Source organism: Fringilla coelebs (genome assembly GCF_963513975.1).
Source record: "Fringilla coelebs genome assembly, chromosome: 10".
Lineage (NCBI taxonomy): Eukaryota > Metazoa > Chordata > Aves > Passeriformes > Fringillidae > Fringilla > Fringilla coelebs.
In genome coordinates, this window is record NC_140036.1 from 21,663,815 (window position 1) to 21,678,288 (window position 14,474).

At 41.1% G+C, this 14,474-nt stretch overlaps 2 protein-coding genes across 6 annotated transcripts in view; one reads left to right on the forward strand and one right to left on the reverse strand.

Annotated features, from left to right (window-relative positions):
- The window catches only part of PHC3 (polyhomeotic homolog 3), a 28,725-nt gene extending 18,646 nt beyond the window's left edge, over positions 1 to 10,079 (forward strand). For 4 of the 5 annotated variants that reach the window (XM_084212360.1, XM_084212361.1, XM_084212362.1 and 1 more), the window contains one exon: positions 1,643 to 10,079. In XM_084212360.1, coding sequence (XP_084068486.1) covers positions 1,643 to 1,797 — 155 coding nt within the window. In that variant the 3' untranslated portion in view covers positions 1,798 to 10,079. The remainder of the gene's footprint in view (positions 1 to 1,642) is intronic. The other variant, XR_014616417.1, reaches the window with a different exon arrangement.
- A 595-nt stretch (positions 10,080 to 10,674) lies between these two features.
- On the reverse strand, positions 10,675 to 11,981 carry GPR160 (G protein-coupled receptor 160; the record flags this gene model as incomplete). Its single annotated transcript, XM_084212292.1, has 1 exon — positions 10,675 to 11,981. One exon carries the CDS (start codon positions 11,979 to 11,981, stop codon positions 10,965 to 10,967), a length of 1,017 nt encoding a protein of 338 aa, XP_084068418.1. The 3' UTR covers positions 10,675 to 10,964.
- Between the last annotated feature and the right edge of the window lie 2,493 nt (positions 11,982 to 14,474).

The following is a 14,474-nucleotide window of genomic DNA, read 5'->3' on the forward strand; positions in this document are numbered from 1 at the left end:
TAAATAGGACCTGTTTTGTTCCTAAATGTAAGAACTTCTCATGATCTCTCAGGCTCTTTGTAAATGGTGTGGTCTGGCAATCACAATATTCAGGTCTCAAATCAGACATACCATGATACCTTTCCCAGAAATACTCAATACTTGACTTACAGATGTTTTATCTATTGTCAGCACTTCAATAAGAAAACCTTTATGATGGTGCCAGAGCTGATTGTTGCATGAGGTCTGTTTAACAAATCATTAAGGAAAAAAATGTGCTTTATTTTTTGTGAAAAGCTAGCTTTTTCCAATCTTGAATGTTACAACCTTTACACAGTAATAATCCAAATGAATTCATTTTTGGATGTTGATACTTGCTTCCACATTTCCTTTCTAGTTGCCTTGTACACATTTGTAAATCCATCAGGAAATTAGCCTATCTATTCTTTATGAAATTTAAATCTGAACACCCAAGAGAATATTAAATTAGTTGCTGTCATCTAGATAGAAAAGTTCTTCACAGTAATTTCATATCTCTATAATAGTGTACTTTTAAAAAGGGAAAATGTAAAAATGCCAAAAAATAACCTTACTTGAGGAATAATTGACATCAGGAATGAAAGGTGGAGCCCAAATTCAAGTGTGTCTGAAAGGTGCTGAGACAGATGGAGAGACTGCTGGGTTGAGAACACAAATGTATTAAAAACCCTGTTAAAAACATGGCTGGGGGAAAGAAGCTTCAAATAAACAACTGACAATGAGTGCTCTCATGGACGTTGTTAGAAGACATTTATCCATCTAACAGAGCTGCCATAGAGCCAGGCATAACTGGCTGATCATGCTCAGCACATACCCAGAACATCTTTGGAGGAACCATTATTTCCACAGTGTTCTTCAGTGGAAAGGGGCCCCCAGTTACTTGGGACAGTCCAACCTATTAGAATCTTTTTTTTAATGCTGTGATCTTCAGTTACCTGAGACTGGTATTTCATGTTGAGAAAAGAGTTTAACTCGGGGAAAAAAGACCCAACCAGTTTAAAGTTGCACTTGTGAAGTGAGTTACTGCTGTGTATAGAATATTCACTCTGACAACTAATGATAAATATCTTCATGAGATGGTTGTGCCAAATCCCGTACATCAAAACTTTCTTTCCTTAGCTCAGTGGTGTAACACACAGACGGAATTAACTCCTTTTGGAAATTGTAGCTATTTGGATGTTCTCACTGCACCGAGCAGTATAATATAGTTGTTATTATTTATAGAATTAGATAATAGTATCTTTTTATTGCTGGAAAGAACCCACTTGAATTATGTTCCTGATTGCTATTTCAGTGCTGTTTTCCCAGTCTCTTCCAATGATGAGAGGTTGTTCCTCTTAATGAAATGAAAATTCTGTCTTTGCTGGGACTTGAAATTCCCATTGAGTAGTTCTCCAGTAAATACAGTGTAATTAGAGGCTGTAGTAAAAATTATTTTCATATTATTTCAGAATTCCCATCATAATACTGAACTCTTGCATGTAATTTAGGTTCAACAAGCTAAAGGGATGAACACTGGAAAATGTGTTTCTGAAAAGCCCTCGTGTGGACAAAATCTGGTGTGGACATTGGATCTAAGAATGGACATTTCTAAACCAGTAATCATATTTTTTATTGCCTTTAGGTTGTCAAGATATTGCAGATGAATTTAGAGCACAAGAAATTGATGGACAAGCTCTCCTTTTGTTGAAGGAGGATCACCTTATGAGTGCAATGAATATTAAGCTTGGACCTGCATTGAAAATCTGTGCACGTATCAATTCCTTGAAAGAATCCTAGGAGGTGAACGTGAAGGTTTAAACAACGGTTTCTCAGTGTCAGAACCAACAGTAATATGCCAACATCTTCACTGTGGCATGAGTGTTACTGTGATGTTTTGTTAAGTAGGTGGGACTCTCCCCACATAAAGACTTCAAAATGTTCGTTTGATTATACCAGGAGTCCTCTGTAGTTTTCAACAACTAATAAGTTTGTAGTAAAGCCTGAGTAATGCTTTGAGTTGAAATTTTTCATGGAAAAACATGAAGTGAAATATGCTGTGATAGGTTAGATATTCCCCAACATGTACTTCATCTTATGAGTTATGATTAACACCCCAGTCCCCACCCCAGTCAAGACACCATTTAAATTGTGTTGCTGTATTTGGAAAGATTTTTCCCACTTACAGCAGTGTTTGGACTGAACTAACAGAAGTGTCCACAGGTCCTGTGGAAGCACTAGTACCAGTAAAATGCTATGCATTTAGTTGTGCTCTCTGAGTTTGTTTTAGTCTTGAGCAAATTGTTTGTAAGGGGTAGGTTGGCAGCTGGTTTTCCTCATGTAGGCTTACCCTCATCTCTGCCACTATAGTATTTTCTTGAAGTCTGTAAAATAGTATAAACCATGTAGATGTCTCATCAAAATCCTCATGATCAGGCTACTGACACTCCTGCCAGAGGTAACTGAAGCACATGTTACTTTACTCTTTGAATGCTGCTATGCACTATGGGGGCATTAAGTGTTAGATTTGTAGTTTCACATGCTGCTAGTTAAGATAGACCAGCAGTTCTCAAATGGGGGTTCAGAGTGGACCCTGAGGAAGAGTGTGAGCTCTCAAGGTTCAGGTTTCCAAATGCTTGGGTGTGAGGGGCTGAAAACTGCAGCCAGGACCAGCTCATATTGAGACAAGTTGCTTTAGAGACTGGGGGTAGAGAAGGGACAGCATAACTCAGATGTTCTTTTTCTTGATACCTCTTCTAACATGTCTTTCCCTGTAGTGCATTCCCATTGCCTCACTGGAAGCTTCCAAGCACCTTTTCCTTGTCCAGTGGCCAGTGTGAGCTGTGCTTGCATTACTCTGAGGAAGGAGCAGTGAGGCCCTCTCAGAGCTTGTTCAGGAGCAGCTGCTGCTGCCATGAGGGAACCTGGAGCTGCAGGTCAGCAGGAGGAATGCCAATGCTGGCAACTCTGGGAGAATGTCTTGGTTTAGAGCAAATTTGGGAGGACCAGGACAGAGAAATACCCAGGGACCCTGCTTTGTCCCTCTGGCAGGAGATTTTGCCTTGGATGCTGCAGACCCAGGTGGTGGGATTTTAGTGTCCCCCTCCATCTTCCCTCTTTCACACTCTGTGGAACAAATACATTTCCCCAGTTACTGATGCTCTTAGAAGCTGCCTGGGCTCTGAGGCAGCAGCACCTTCTTGGCCTTTGCTTCCCCACCACCTGTGCACAGATGTTCATGGATTATTTTGTCCGTCTGTTCCCTCCTTTTTGCAGCTCCACTCCCCTTATGTACAGACCTGGAACCTTAAGCTCTTGTTTAGGGAAAGAAGGGTACGTGTGCTGATAGTCATTGTGTATATTTGAATTAAATATGTGTATGTGTCTGCAAATAATGTATTTTTTTGTATTTTATGCAAATTAATGCATAATATATGATTGTGTAGGAGGTATTCAGGGGGCTGTACAGTATTCCTGAAGAGAAGAGGAACTGACCTAAAGTTTGAGAACTGCTGCCCTAGATCAAAAGGAGTCAATGCACATACACTGGCTAAAAGGCAGGTTTGTGACAGACAGATTAATATGTATATTATTTAACTCATGACCTTAAAGAGTAAATTTGAATTACAGAAAAATCTGTGCTTCATTTTCCTTTAATTAGACAATTGCTTTGTTTCCACTGACAGTTTTTCTACCATTACCTTCTGGAGATCAACATTAGAATCATTGTTCTTAATTACAACTGTTTGAGCTTGCTAATAGCAGACGTTATTAATGTTTTTATTAACCACTGAAGCTGCAAGTTAGGGCAACACATTGCAGTTGCATGCTGGTATGTGGTGAGAACCCTTACCCAAACGGCACCAAAGCTTTAGAGGATGAATTGATGCCTGTGTTTATTTTGGAGGGAAGTTGCTAAGCACTTTCTAATTTGTTTTTTTTTCTATTTTACTGTTGTAAAATAAACTTCTTAGTTGAAGTTCCAATGTTTGCTAATGTTCATTTGAAAGACATTCAAATGATGGAGACAGTGGGTTCCCATTTGTAGCATTTCTGTAAGATACACAGTGTAGCATATCTGTAACATATGTTCTAAAGGATATGTTCTGTTTTGATGAGCTAACTGAAGACTAAAGATATCTTAGATATTTATCCTTTGGCTTTTGTCTTAAAGTTTTATTATTTTTATACAGAAATCTCACTGGCTAATTTTTAATCCGTCTTCTGATTGTACTGTTCTTAGGCAATGTAAAAAGTAGGGATACATAAATGTGGTTTGATAATGGCTTAAGGTGTACTAGAAAATGTGGACTTAGGGGTCTTGTTTAGACTTGTAGTGAATCAGTGTTACATGCATGAGAATTTCATGGCTGCTTTAATTTTGCTTTATTAGACAGCTTTCAGGAGAGCTTCTCCAGCTAGTGTTTGTGTCCAGCTCAGCCAGAATCACTGCCAGGTGCCAGGAGCTCAGAGCAGACCCCAGTAAGGTACATCTGGTCCTGTTCATCTGGTATGTAACATTCCCTGTGGGTTTTGGAGAGCCACAGGTAATAAGTTATGCTTTATATATTCATAAGTGCAACAGCTCAGAATGTGAGCCTTATGTATATTGAAAGTTTTTTTTTCTTCTTCAGTGATTTTGGCAATTAACTGGAACTTAAAAGCAGACATAGCTATACCATCCTCTACTGATAGAAGTGCACTTGTTCAGGAGTGTTTGCCATTGTAGCTGTGTCAATAAAATAATTTCTTTTAAAAAATCACACTTGTATGTGAAAGTAGGCTGGAAATTTTCCAAGCGCAACTGAAGTCTACTTGAGAAGCTTATGAATTTTCTCCAAAAAGCAATATAATACTTAGAGTAACAGTCCTCCAAAACCATTTTATTTACTGGCCACTTGCTGTTCAGATAGGTGAGGTTTTCCCAGGCTTATACTGCCATTTCCCATGGCTTTCCCACATGTTAGTACCCTGTACCCTCTTGCAGAAGAAGAAGTATTAAAGATTTGAATTGTGTTTTAACACTTGTTCCCACAGGATATGTCTACAAGAAATCTTTTTTATTCTCTTTATTTCCTGGGATTTTGCTTTCTGTATTCAGACTTCTGGTGTTGCAGGCTACCCCTCACAGTAATGTTTGCAGTATTTCAGCTTCTGTAGGAATAGGTCAGAAGGGAGATACATTCCATGGCTTTTTCCCTTCTTTTTTCTCTACCACTCTCCATCCTACCCTACTCCTTAATACAAACTGCAGCATTAGCTCAGGGCAAGGGCCTTTTGCAGAGCACTGGGCTGAAGGTGTCTGTCAAGATTTCATCCAGTAGATGAAATCATCTCAGCTTCAGGGTTTGTTTGGGGTTTTAAAGAATTGCACATGAATGATCAAAAGGGGTGTGCAGCCTCCCCAATCCATCTGGCTTGTATCAGCATCCCTGCTTTGCAGCAGGAGCAGGGCACTCCCCTGAGGAAGCTTGGCTGCCTCCACTGACTTAAAGTGCCAGTTGTTTTGGCTAACCAGAGAGTGTCTAAAGGGGTTTTAAACAGGCTGCATTGTAAATCTATTCTTTACCCATTAACCCATCATATTTTTTCCAGAAATGAAGTTCTTGATGGAGGGTAAAGCCTTTGCTAGAATTTTGTCAATGAGACATTTCAAATACAAGATTTGAGTCCTGCAAGCATCCATTTCCCCATTTTTTTCCTGTGAAAGCAGGTATTTACCCCCTGACTTCCACCTGTGCTTTGTCCAAAAAGGAATCCAACCTTTTGGATAGAACAGATTGAATTCCTTTGTAACTGCAGATGTGGCAGGAAGAGGAAAGGATTAAAGGGTAAAACCAACTGTTTGGGCAGATCTACAATAGCTTTTGCATCATTTCTATATCTTGACTTGGAAGGAAATATTCAGGTACAAAACCACTGAAGTGTAATTTGAATGGAAGTTTAGTGTGAGACTGGACTGGGTGTGGTGTGTCACTGCCTGGCACGGCAGCTACAACTAATGGCAGTTTCAGATGGATATTGTCATTCTAATATCACAATATCCATGCAGAAACTTCCACCTCAAGAGCTCAACAGATTTCTTGCACAGTGACAAATCTACAGCTCTGAGTGATCAGAGATTCAGTGACAGCTGTGTTGAGTCCTGGTTTTGCAAATAATTAGACATCCCCATAATTTATGACATGAGTAGTTCTGATTGTTCATGAGCAGTTCTAGACTGAGACTGCTCATATTAAAACTCAGCATGTATAAAAGCTTGCAGGGTTATTTTATCACCAGTTTTGTAAGAGATGTCCTGTTAGCATATACTTAGAAATATATTTGTCATCATTAACCAGGTATTTCCTCATTGATTGTTCTAGGCTGCCAATAATGACTGTGCAAAACAATCAATGTAGGGTAGTTTTAAAATATGCACCTGAATTCGTTTATTAGAGATGGAGAGAAGGTAATATTTTAGAGTATTTTGTTTTAAATACCCTGTTCCTATTCAATGCTGAGTTGAACGGGAATGAGCAGAGCTATCAATGAATAATTTCAGTGTAAAGTCTTAATTGCTCATAGTGAATTAATTTTCAAGTCACTCTTGCATAGTGAGCTGTAGTTTCAGACAGGAAATGCTGTAAGATGAAAGAAATTCATTTAATGCTTAGTTCATTTAAGATGATCTAAATTAAATTAATTTTAAAAGAATTTGCCTTTAGTCATGAGAGGTTATTTAGACCTGAAAGGTTCTATGTAGTTACATACCTGGATGGCTTTGCAAATGGTGACATTTGAAAAAGAGACAGTAGTGATGCTCCAGTGCCAGCTGTGTGGGTTTTTCAGGAAGCTGTCTCTGGTCTGAGCTGATGCAGTCAGGGCCTGGGACACAGACTGAGCACCAAGGCAGTGAGCACACAGTACCCTAATCCATGAGAATCAGCCTGGTTTGTTTACACCATCTTTATCTCTTGGGAAATATGACATTTCCTTCCCCCCTTCTGAAATGGCATTTTGCTTTCTTGGATGTCAGCTCTGGGGGCTGGGGAGTTTTGTGTCCTGCCTTATCCCCTGTCTCTCAAGGTCAGCACTTCCACATGTGCTCCAGGCCCCATCCTAAGCTGCTGTGAAGGTTTGTGTAACCTCTGCATTAAAGCACACACCTGCTCATTCACTTGAAGGTTGCATAGTATTTTCTAATCTCTTTCAGCAAAGTGGAATCGAAAAAGCAAAGTTCAGAGATATGAATATCCTGGTAATTGCAGGTGTGGAGTAAGCTCATAGTCCAGCTTTTGTAGCCATGGATTTAACTTTTCTGAAGCACAGTTCTGGGAGCCAGTGTAATGAACAGATTTCAAGTTAAAATTTTTTACATTTCCAGCAGTATTCCTGTTAAATTATCCAAATGACTCTGTAGAGCTAGAAAAACAAGATTTTAATAGATTTTTTTTTCCATCTAGAAGTAATTGTAATTTGAGCACAATTGTGCATTCGTAGAATTGTGATCATAAACACTGTTTAAGTGCAATGCATAACACTGAAGGAGCATTCTAATTGTGTTTGTGAAGCACTGCTTGGGTCCATGGGGTTGTTGACAGGTTTGTGGTGTTGTTGCTAGGTAATAATCAGGGTATCTGTGCTGATTATGGGATTAGGCTTGAAGCACAAATGTCTTTGATTCATGAGGTAGATCTGCTTTGTGAGTGAAGCTTGGGTAGCCTGTGGAAGGCTTGTGGTGTCCTCCACTACCCAGCCAGGATGCTTCCATCCTCTGGCTTTCTGCAAATTCAATTTTGGAAAGAACAATGAGAGATTCTGCACACCCAACTTCCTTTCCAAGTAGTCTTTGTGTTATAGAATAAACAAGTCAGTGCTGACCAGGAAAGATGTCTGTAAAGATGAAGGGTTTTATAATTGAGTGCCAAATACTCTATTCAGAGTTGAAAACACATAGAATATCTCATTAAAATCAGTGTTGATTTGTAAGAGGTTCTTTAAATGGGAAAAGTACAGAAGTGTCCCATAAAGGTTTAACACTTGAGCTGATGTTACCATTAATATCAATGCTGTAAGGTATTTTTATGGTGTAAAGCCCTTAGTTGCTGGCACAGCACAAGTGATGTACAGAGGAGATGTAGCAGTGGTTATCTGTAGTTCTTTTATTTCAGATATTTCCACCTTCCTGGCACAGCTTCTGTCCTCTCTGGCAGTGAAACTGTCACCCTGTTCTCGAGAGGGATGGTCCAGGCACCAGTGTTGGGACTGCCCTGAAAGCACCAGGTTAAAAAAATAATGCAGAGGAAAAGACGATTGTTAGGAAGGCAGTAGGATGGAGATCACTGCACAGCTGGTGAATCCCTATGAATGCCAAGGATAAAAGTGGGCTTGCAAAGAGTGTTGCCATTAATATATTTTAAAACAGTCCCTTGGCAGGCTCAGGCACCATGGTTGGATGTTGCTGGAGACCTGCAGTGCCACTGTTGCCTCCTCGATGGAGGTGGCAGCCTAAAAGTTGATGCTCTTTGGCACTTTTCTGCAAAAAGCAAGAAAGAATAAATATGACAAGTAATACAGTTACTAACATCAATCCATTAATATTTGCATTGGCTGCATGTTGTGGGTTCCCTGTAAAAAATGTTAAAAACTTCAAGTGGCTTTAGGAGTACTGCAGCAGCTACAGGAATTCTGGCACGTTAGGGCAGATGGGGTTGTGTAAACTTTAATTAGGCCTTGGGAAGCTGAACCACACTGATAAATAAAACATGTCAGCAGCCTCACCCAACTGGTTGCAGTTCCAGTTCTGTGCATGTTAGTGATTCAGAAGGGTGAGACTTACCATGCAAAACACACCTGAAATGAACTTGAAAATAGCTTTTCCTTCATCTGGTGTTGAATGAACTTTAAAAGAGGAATTTCCCCCTGCCTGCTGAGTCTGTAGGAATTAGTTATTTCATGATTCTGAAATGCCTGGTGCATTCCTGTAGTTGATGTATTTGCTGATTTTTAAATGGAATTAGGTTTTGTAAATACTTTTTCAGCCCCATTTCAGTGGGTGTCCAGTTTCTATAAAACCTGAAGAAATGCTGTGTCAAACCCCTGTGTTTAGCCATGGTTTATCCTATAGCATCTCCAGCACTAACTAACAGCAATTACAGTTTGAGGGAGCAGGGAGAGATTGCTTAGGGCTGTTTTTCCAGTTAACTTTGCATGTCTTTTCCTAATTTTAACATGGAAATAGAATTTCCTCCAAGTACATTTTCCAGCATAAAAAAAGAAATAATTTGTGGTGCCAAACACTTCAAACTATATTGCTAAGCATTGCCTCCTTTTATTGCACTAGTTTTAAAATTCAATTTTCGATCATTTACTGTCCTTTTGATGGCCTTTTAACCAGGTTTTCCCCCAAAACCATTTTCTACTGCTGAAAAATGCTTGTCCCCTTTTGATTACATCACAGAAACCTCAAAGAAATTTACCACAGATTGTGGGTGAAAGAAGCACTATGTGGGGTGAAGTAATAAATCAAAATAATCAGATTTGGTATGTTTGAGAAATCAAAGATAATTTATGATCGAGATGTTATTGTGTATTCTTATGGAGTGAAATACTGGAATATTCTTTTATAAGAAAATTTAACCCATGTAGTATTAAATTCTGCAGTTAAATCTATCTCTATAATTGATATATAATAAAATAAATTATTACCCAAAATTTAAATTTTACAGTTGAAGAGCACACAATGAGCTATGTAAAAGTATGATCTTCACTTTGTGAATCATTTTTTAAGAAGCACTTTCCTATTACCAACTAGCATGTGAATGAATTTTAGATTCTCTCATTTATGATCTGTAAAAGTGACATTTCTTCAATCGGTCTCTTAATGGGTGAATCCATCCTACAAATGCTGAAACAAAGCACCTTATACTATGCTGCTTAAACTTGCTTGTAATTGCACCTTTTGTTATCTGCAGAGTTTTCTTAATGAGTATTCTTGTGTGAAATCATTGTTCCCTGTGGGTCTGGGGGACGGTTAACCAACCTACAGCATCATTTATTTAGTTTCTCTTTCAATACAACATTGTATTGTGAGTTTAGTGCTTCAGAAATAAATGCTAATTTCATTTGTCTGCTTTGGTTGTGTATCATTTATTTATTTTATACAAAATCAAATCAAGTCTGTTGTAAAACTCTAAGAATTTGAAAATTGAGAGTATTTTTGCTAGACGCCTGACTAATTCTTTCCCTGCTGAAGTAGTCCCACTTCCTATTTAACTATTTTAAAGTAATTTTAGCTTCAAAATAAGCTATATTTTAATTTGAAACATTCTTTAACCTTGGGCATGCATTTATGTATAGCAGCTAACCTTGATGCTTGTTGCTTTAATTATTTAATTATTAATATGTTCATGTACCTTAGAGGAGCAGCAGGAAACAAACAATGAAACAGCACCTCTCCAGTGGTTGTGGAAGTTGCACATCTTTCACTGGTTTTGTACTATAAAAATTTCTATTCCTGTAAGAGTTGTAACTTTAAATAAAACAAGTTATTTCTTGTTAAACAGACAGCAACGCTTACCTTCCATCAAGCTGACAAAAATCCACATTTTAACAACAAAATAACCCTTCAAAAAGTCATTTGAACCTTAGGTCAGCATCTGTATGTAACTCCAGTCTTCCAGACATTATTGCATTTTGTACTATAAAACCTGAGATAATTCCACTTAAAGGAAGTGTAGAATTTTAGTCAGAAAAATGACTGAAAACTTGTCCTATATAAGCAGTGTTTTTTTAACCATCTAATTTGAAGTTGAATTCCCTGGCCTGGCAGTGCTTGCAGCGCAATATTCACTGAAGTATTGCTGGACACTGGCCTTGTTTCTATGGAGTGAAGCTCTGGAGATGTTTTCTTGTGTTGTCTGTAAGGACCCGGCCACCCAACATCAGAGTTCTGCTTCTTTGCAGCCCTTTCACTCGGCAGCTCATTAACAGATGACAATTACTGTGCCTGGCTTATCAGCTGGCTTTGTGCTTTCATTGTTGAACGGCATAAAGCAGAATTTCCAGCTGACAAAGGGGTCTGTGCACCACCCCTCCTCTGTCAGCTCCACATCGTGGCAGCGGCACCAGTAGGCTGCTGCTAGGAGAAAGCTGTTGATGAAGCACAGCCAGGGCACGTTCATCTCCACATAGGCTGGGATCTGCACACCCAGGAGCAGAACCAGCACCTGGAGAACAACAAGCGGTGCCCAAGTGCCAAGGAAACACAGGAGGAGCCTGCTCAGGAGCTGCCACTTAAAGCAAGTGTTGTTGTTAGGCACGTAGGGGAACATCAGCACAGGCTGGCTGGAAAAGGAGAGGAGCCTGGCAGACAGCAGCATGGTTGTCACCTCCTTGCAGCGAGCCAGGAGCGCTGTGCCCAGCAGCAGCACCATGGCCCATGACACCGAGGAGCTCTGCCAGCTGCCAGAGAGAGGGCACTGGGAAGGGGAAACACTGTTCTGCATTTCCAGCTCTTCAGAGACAGCAGGAACTTGGAGAGTGCAAAAAACCCCAGAAATCCATATAACCACCACGGCAAATCCATAAAGTAACTTCCGACCTCTGGTAGGGAACTGGGATGTTTGGGAGATGGTGGTGTAATAATCCAGAGCAGCCACCAGGTACACTGGGTACGGCACAATGCCGTAGGTCAGAGAGGCGATCTGGGTGAAGAGGCAGATGTGGTACTCTGTGAATCGCACGCCCCAGAGCGCAAAGTCCTCAAAACAGAAAATGAAACACATGCTCAGCAGCAGTGTGAAATCGAGAAGTGCCACTGAAACGCAGAAGTATCCCATAAAACTGACTTTCACAGGTCTTGCCTTAATTTGCAACATGAAGAAATCAAGGAAGACTTTTCCAAGCATAATCAGGACCAGCATGTAGCTGATTTCAAGACGCTGGCTGGTGTGGGTGCAGTGGTACTGACCAGAACCATTTTCACAGGGTCTGGCAGCCATCCTCTAGTGTGAAAACAGCAAAAATAAATGTCACAGGGCGCAGTGCTTCATCTCTGAAAAGAAAAAAATAAACATTTGTAGAAATTTATTTCTGTGTAGCTCTACCAATTAGTTCCATCATAGCAACTACCCAGTTTGTCTGAATTTTTCAGGCTCCTTAATGAAGAGTAAAGAGCTTCACTAACTCATCATTAAATTATCAACAACTGCCTAAATTTTGTTTTCTTTGAATTAGATTTTTTAGCGTTAAAAGGTCAACATAATATACTTTTCTAGCTAATGACCCAAGGAAAGGTTTAGGAAAAAAGGTTGACTGTGTTCCTTTCCTTTAGAAGGCATGGAGAGGTCTTTCTGTCCAGCCGGCCAGAGGGATGGAGGTTTCAGAGCTCCTGCATATTCTGAAAAAATTACGAGAGAGAAATCGTACAAGACACTGCCGAAGATGCTGCAGCACAGCCACACAGTTCATTATGCTCATAGAATCTGTGGGAAATCAAGACGGCAGAAATATCTTGAAAGCAGAAAAAGCATCGAGCATCACCTCCTTTTTTGGTGGAAAAATCCTGGAGCACCAAGGCAATCCAAAGCACAAGGGCTTCAGTAGTGAATTGGGCTTTTTTGTTCATCTCTAAGTACTACAATGACAGAGACCTCAGAACAGCTGCTTTTCCCTTCAGACTTGAACAAGTTTCTTTATGATAACTCTTTTCCAAATATTAATTCCTAAGGAAAATGAACATAGGGTGGCTCTGTGTATAAGACAGCATGGACAGTATTATCTGATTTCTTCTCTCTTTCCTTAAAGGAGCAGGGTGGTGTCCGTAGTCCCAGTGAAAGCAAAGAAGAGTTGAGGAGCCGAGGCAGCTGTAAAAAGGAACTGACTCTTAGGCTCTGTGTTAACAGTGAATTGTTTCCATACAGGCAGACACCTTGTGTTAGTGAACGTTTGAGTTCGTGTGTCCTGAGAGCAGAGTTAGAGCAACTACAAGTCCTTGGCAGCACAGCCTGAGAAGCATCCATGGAGTTTGTTTACAAGCCTACCTGGGCTGGCCGCTTCACTCTTCATCTGCTCAAGTGCATCCTCTGAAACCTGACCTGTCTTTACAGGACGGCTTAATTCCGGTGTTTTGTCTTCATGTGCTGGATGCTGCTTTCGGGCGCGCACAGAGGAGGGAGCCTGCATGCAAACAGAGTCCCGTTCAGTAAGATAATAATTAATACTACTACTAATAATAATAATAGTAAGGCGGAATCACCTGTCCTGGGCCGTGCGGGCACAGCCCCCATCCTGCGCGCAGAGGACCCCGCGGCTGCCGGCGCCTGCCGCTCCTCGTCCCGGCCGCTCCCGGCGGGGCTCCGCCGCTGCCCCCGGCCCTCCCGGCGGGTTCCTGCTCGTCTCCGGAGCCGGAGGGAGGGAAGCGGCCCGGGGGGCTCCGAGGGGACGCCCGGGCTGTCCCCGCCCGGCCCCGGCACCCACCTGCGGCCGCCGCTCCGCGCTCCCGCCCGGCGGGGCCGCCACCTCCGCCCGCTCCAGCGCGGGGACCGGGCGGGGACCGGGCGGGACCTGGCGGGCGGAGAGCGGCGGTGCAAGCTCGTGTGGAGGGAAACACGGCATATCGCAGGTAACACATGACATATATAACACATATAGCACGCGTTACAGAGCATATATAACGTGTAACAGCTCTTAAGAAAACATATAACACACAGGACACATAACATATAGCACATATGACACATAATGTATAGCGCACATAAACATAACACATATAACACACAGCACATGTATAGCATTTAGCGCACATAAATAACACAGAGCACATATGACACACAGTACATACAACACAAAATAACTGCCCTGGGGAGCAGGTTCTGTCTGTTGTGTTTGATCCCCTAGCCATGGGAGGTGTAGCAGCCTCATGGTGCCCCAGTGCTGAGAGCAGCAGGGTGGGATGCCCAGATCCTAATAAAAGTGGCAGATAAATATTTTGGGTTCTAAATGTGTGATGTGTGTGGGGAGAAAAGGCAATGGTGGGGCATGAGGATGCTTCAGCAGGAGCCCTCGGGTCCCCCAGCATGGCAGGGGAGCACAGGATGCTCCCTCTGGAAAGCCCTGTGCCCACATGGTGGGTATTGTTTGATGTAGCTGTGTGTACAAAAGAATCAAGTGGCTTGCACAACGTAAAGCAACTAACTCTCTATTCTAACCAACAACTAGCACCTAACTCTTAACTAATTCTCTAGAATTAAATTCAGATGTAAGATGTGATTTTTTTCCCCCCTATATTTTTTTTTGCCCCTCTTCTCTCCCCTTCCATGTTTCATGTTAAGGTTTAAAGAACCTGAGGGGGAAAAAGTTCTGCAGTTTGTTAGGTTTGGGGTTTTTTATGGAAAAACAAGATGATCGGTACTCTGTAAAACCTGACAGCTTAAAGTAATCTTCAGCAGCATTCATGCTTACCATAGTTATTTATCCACACAGTGTTTATTAGG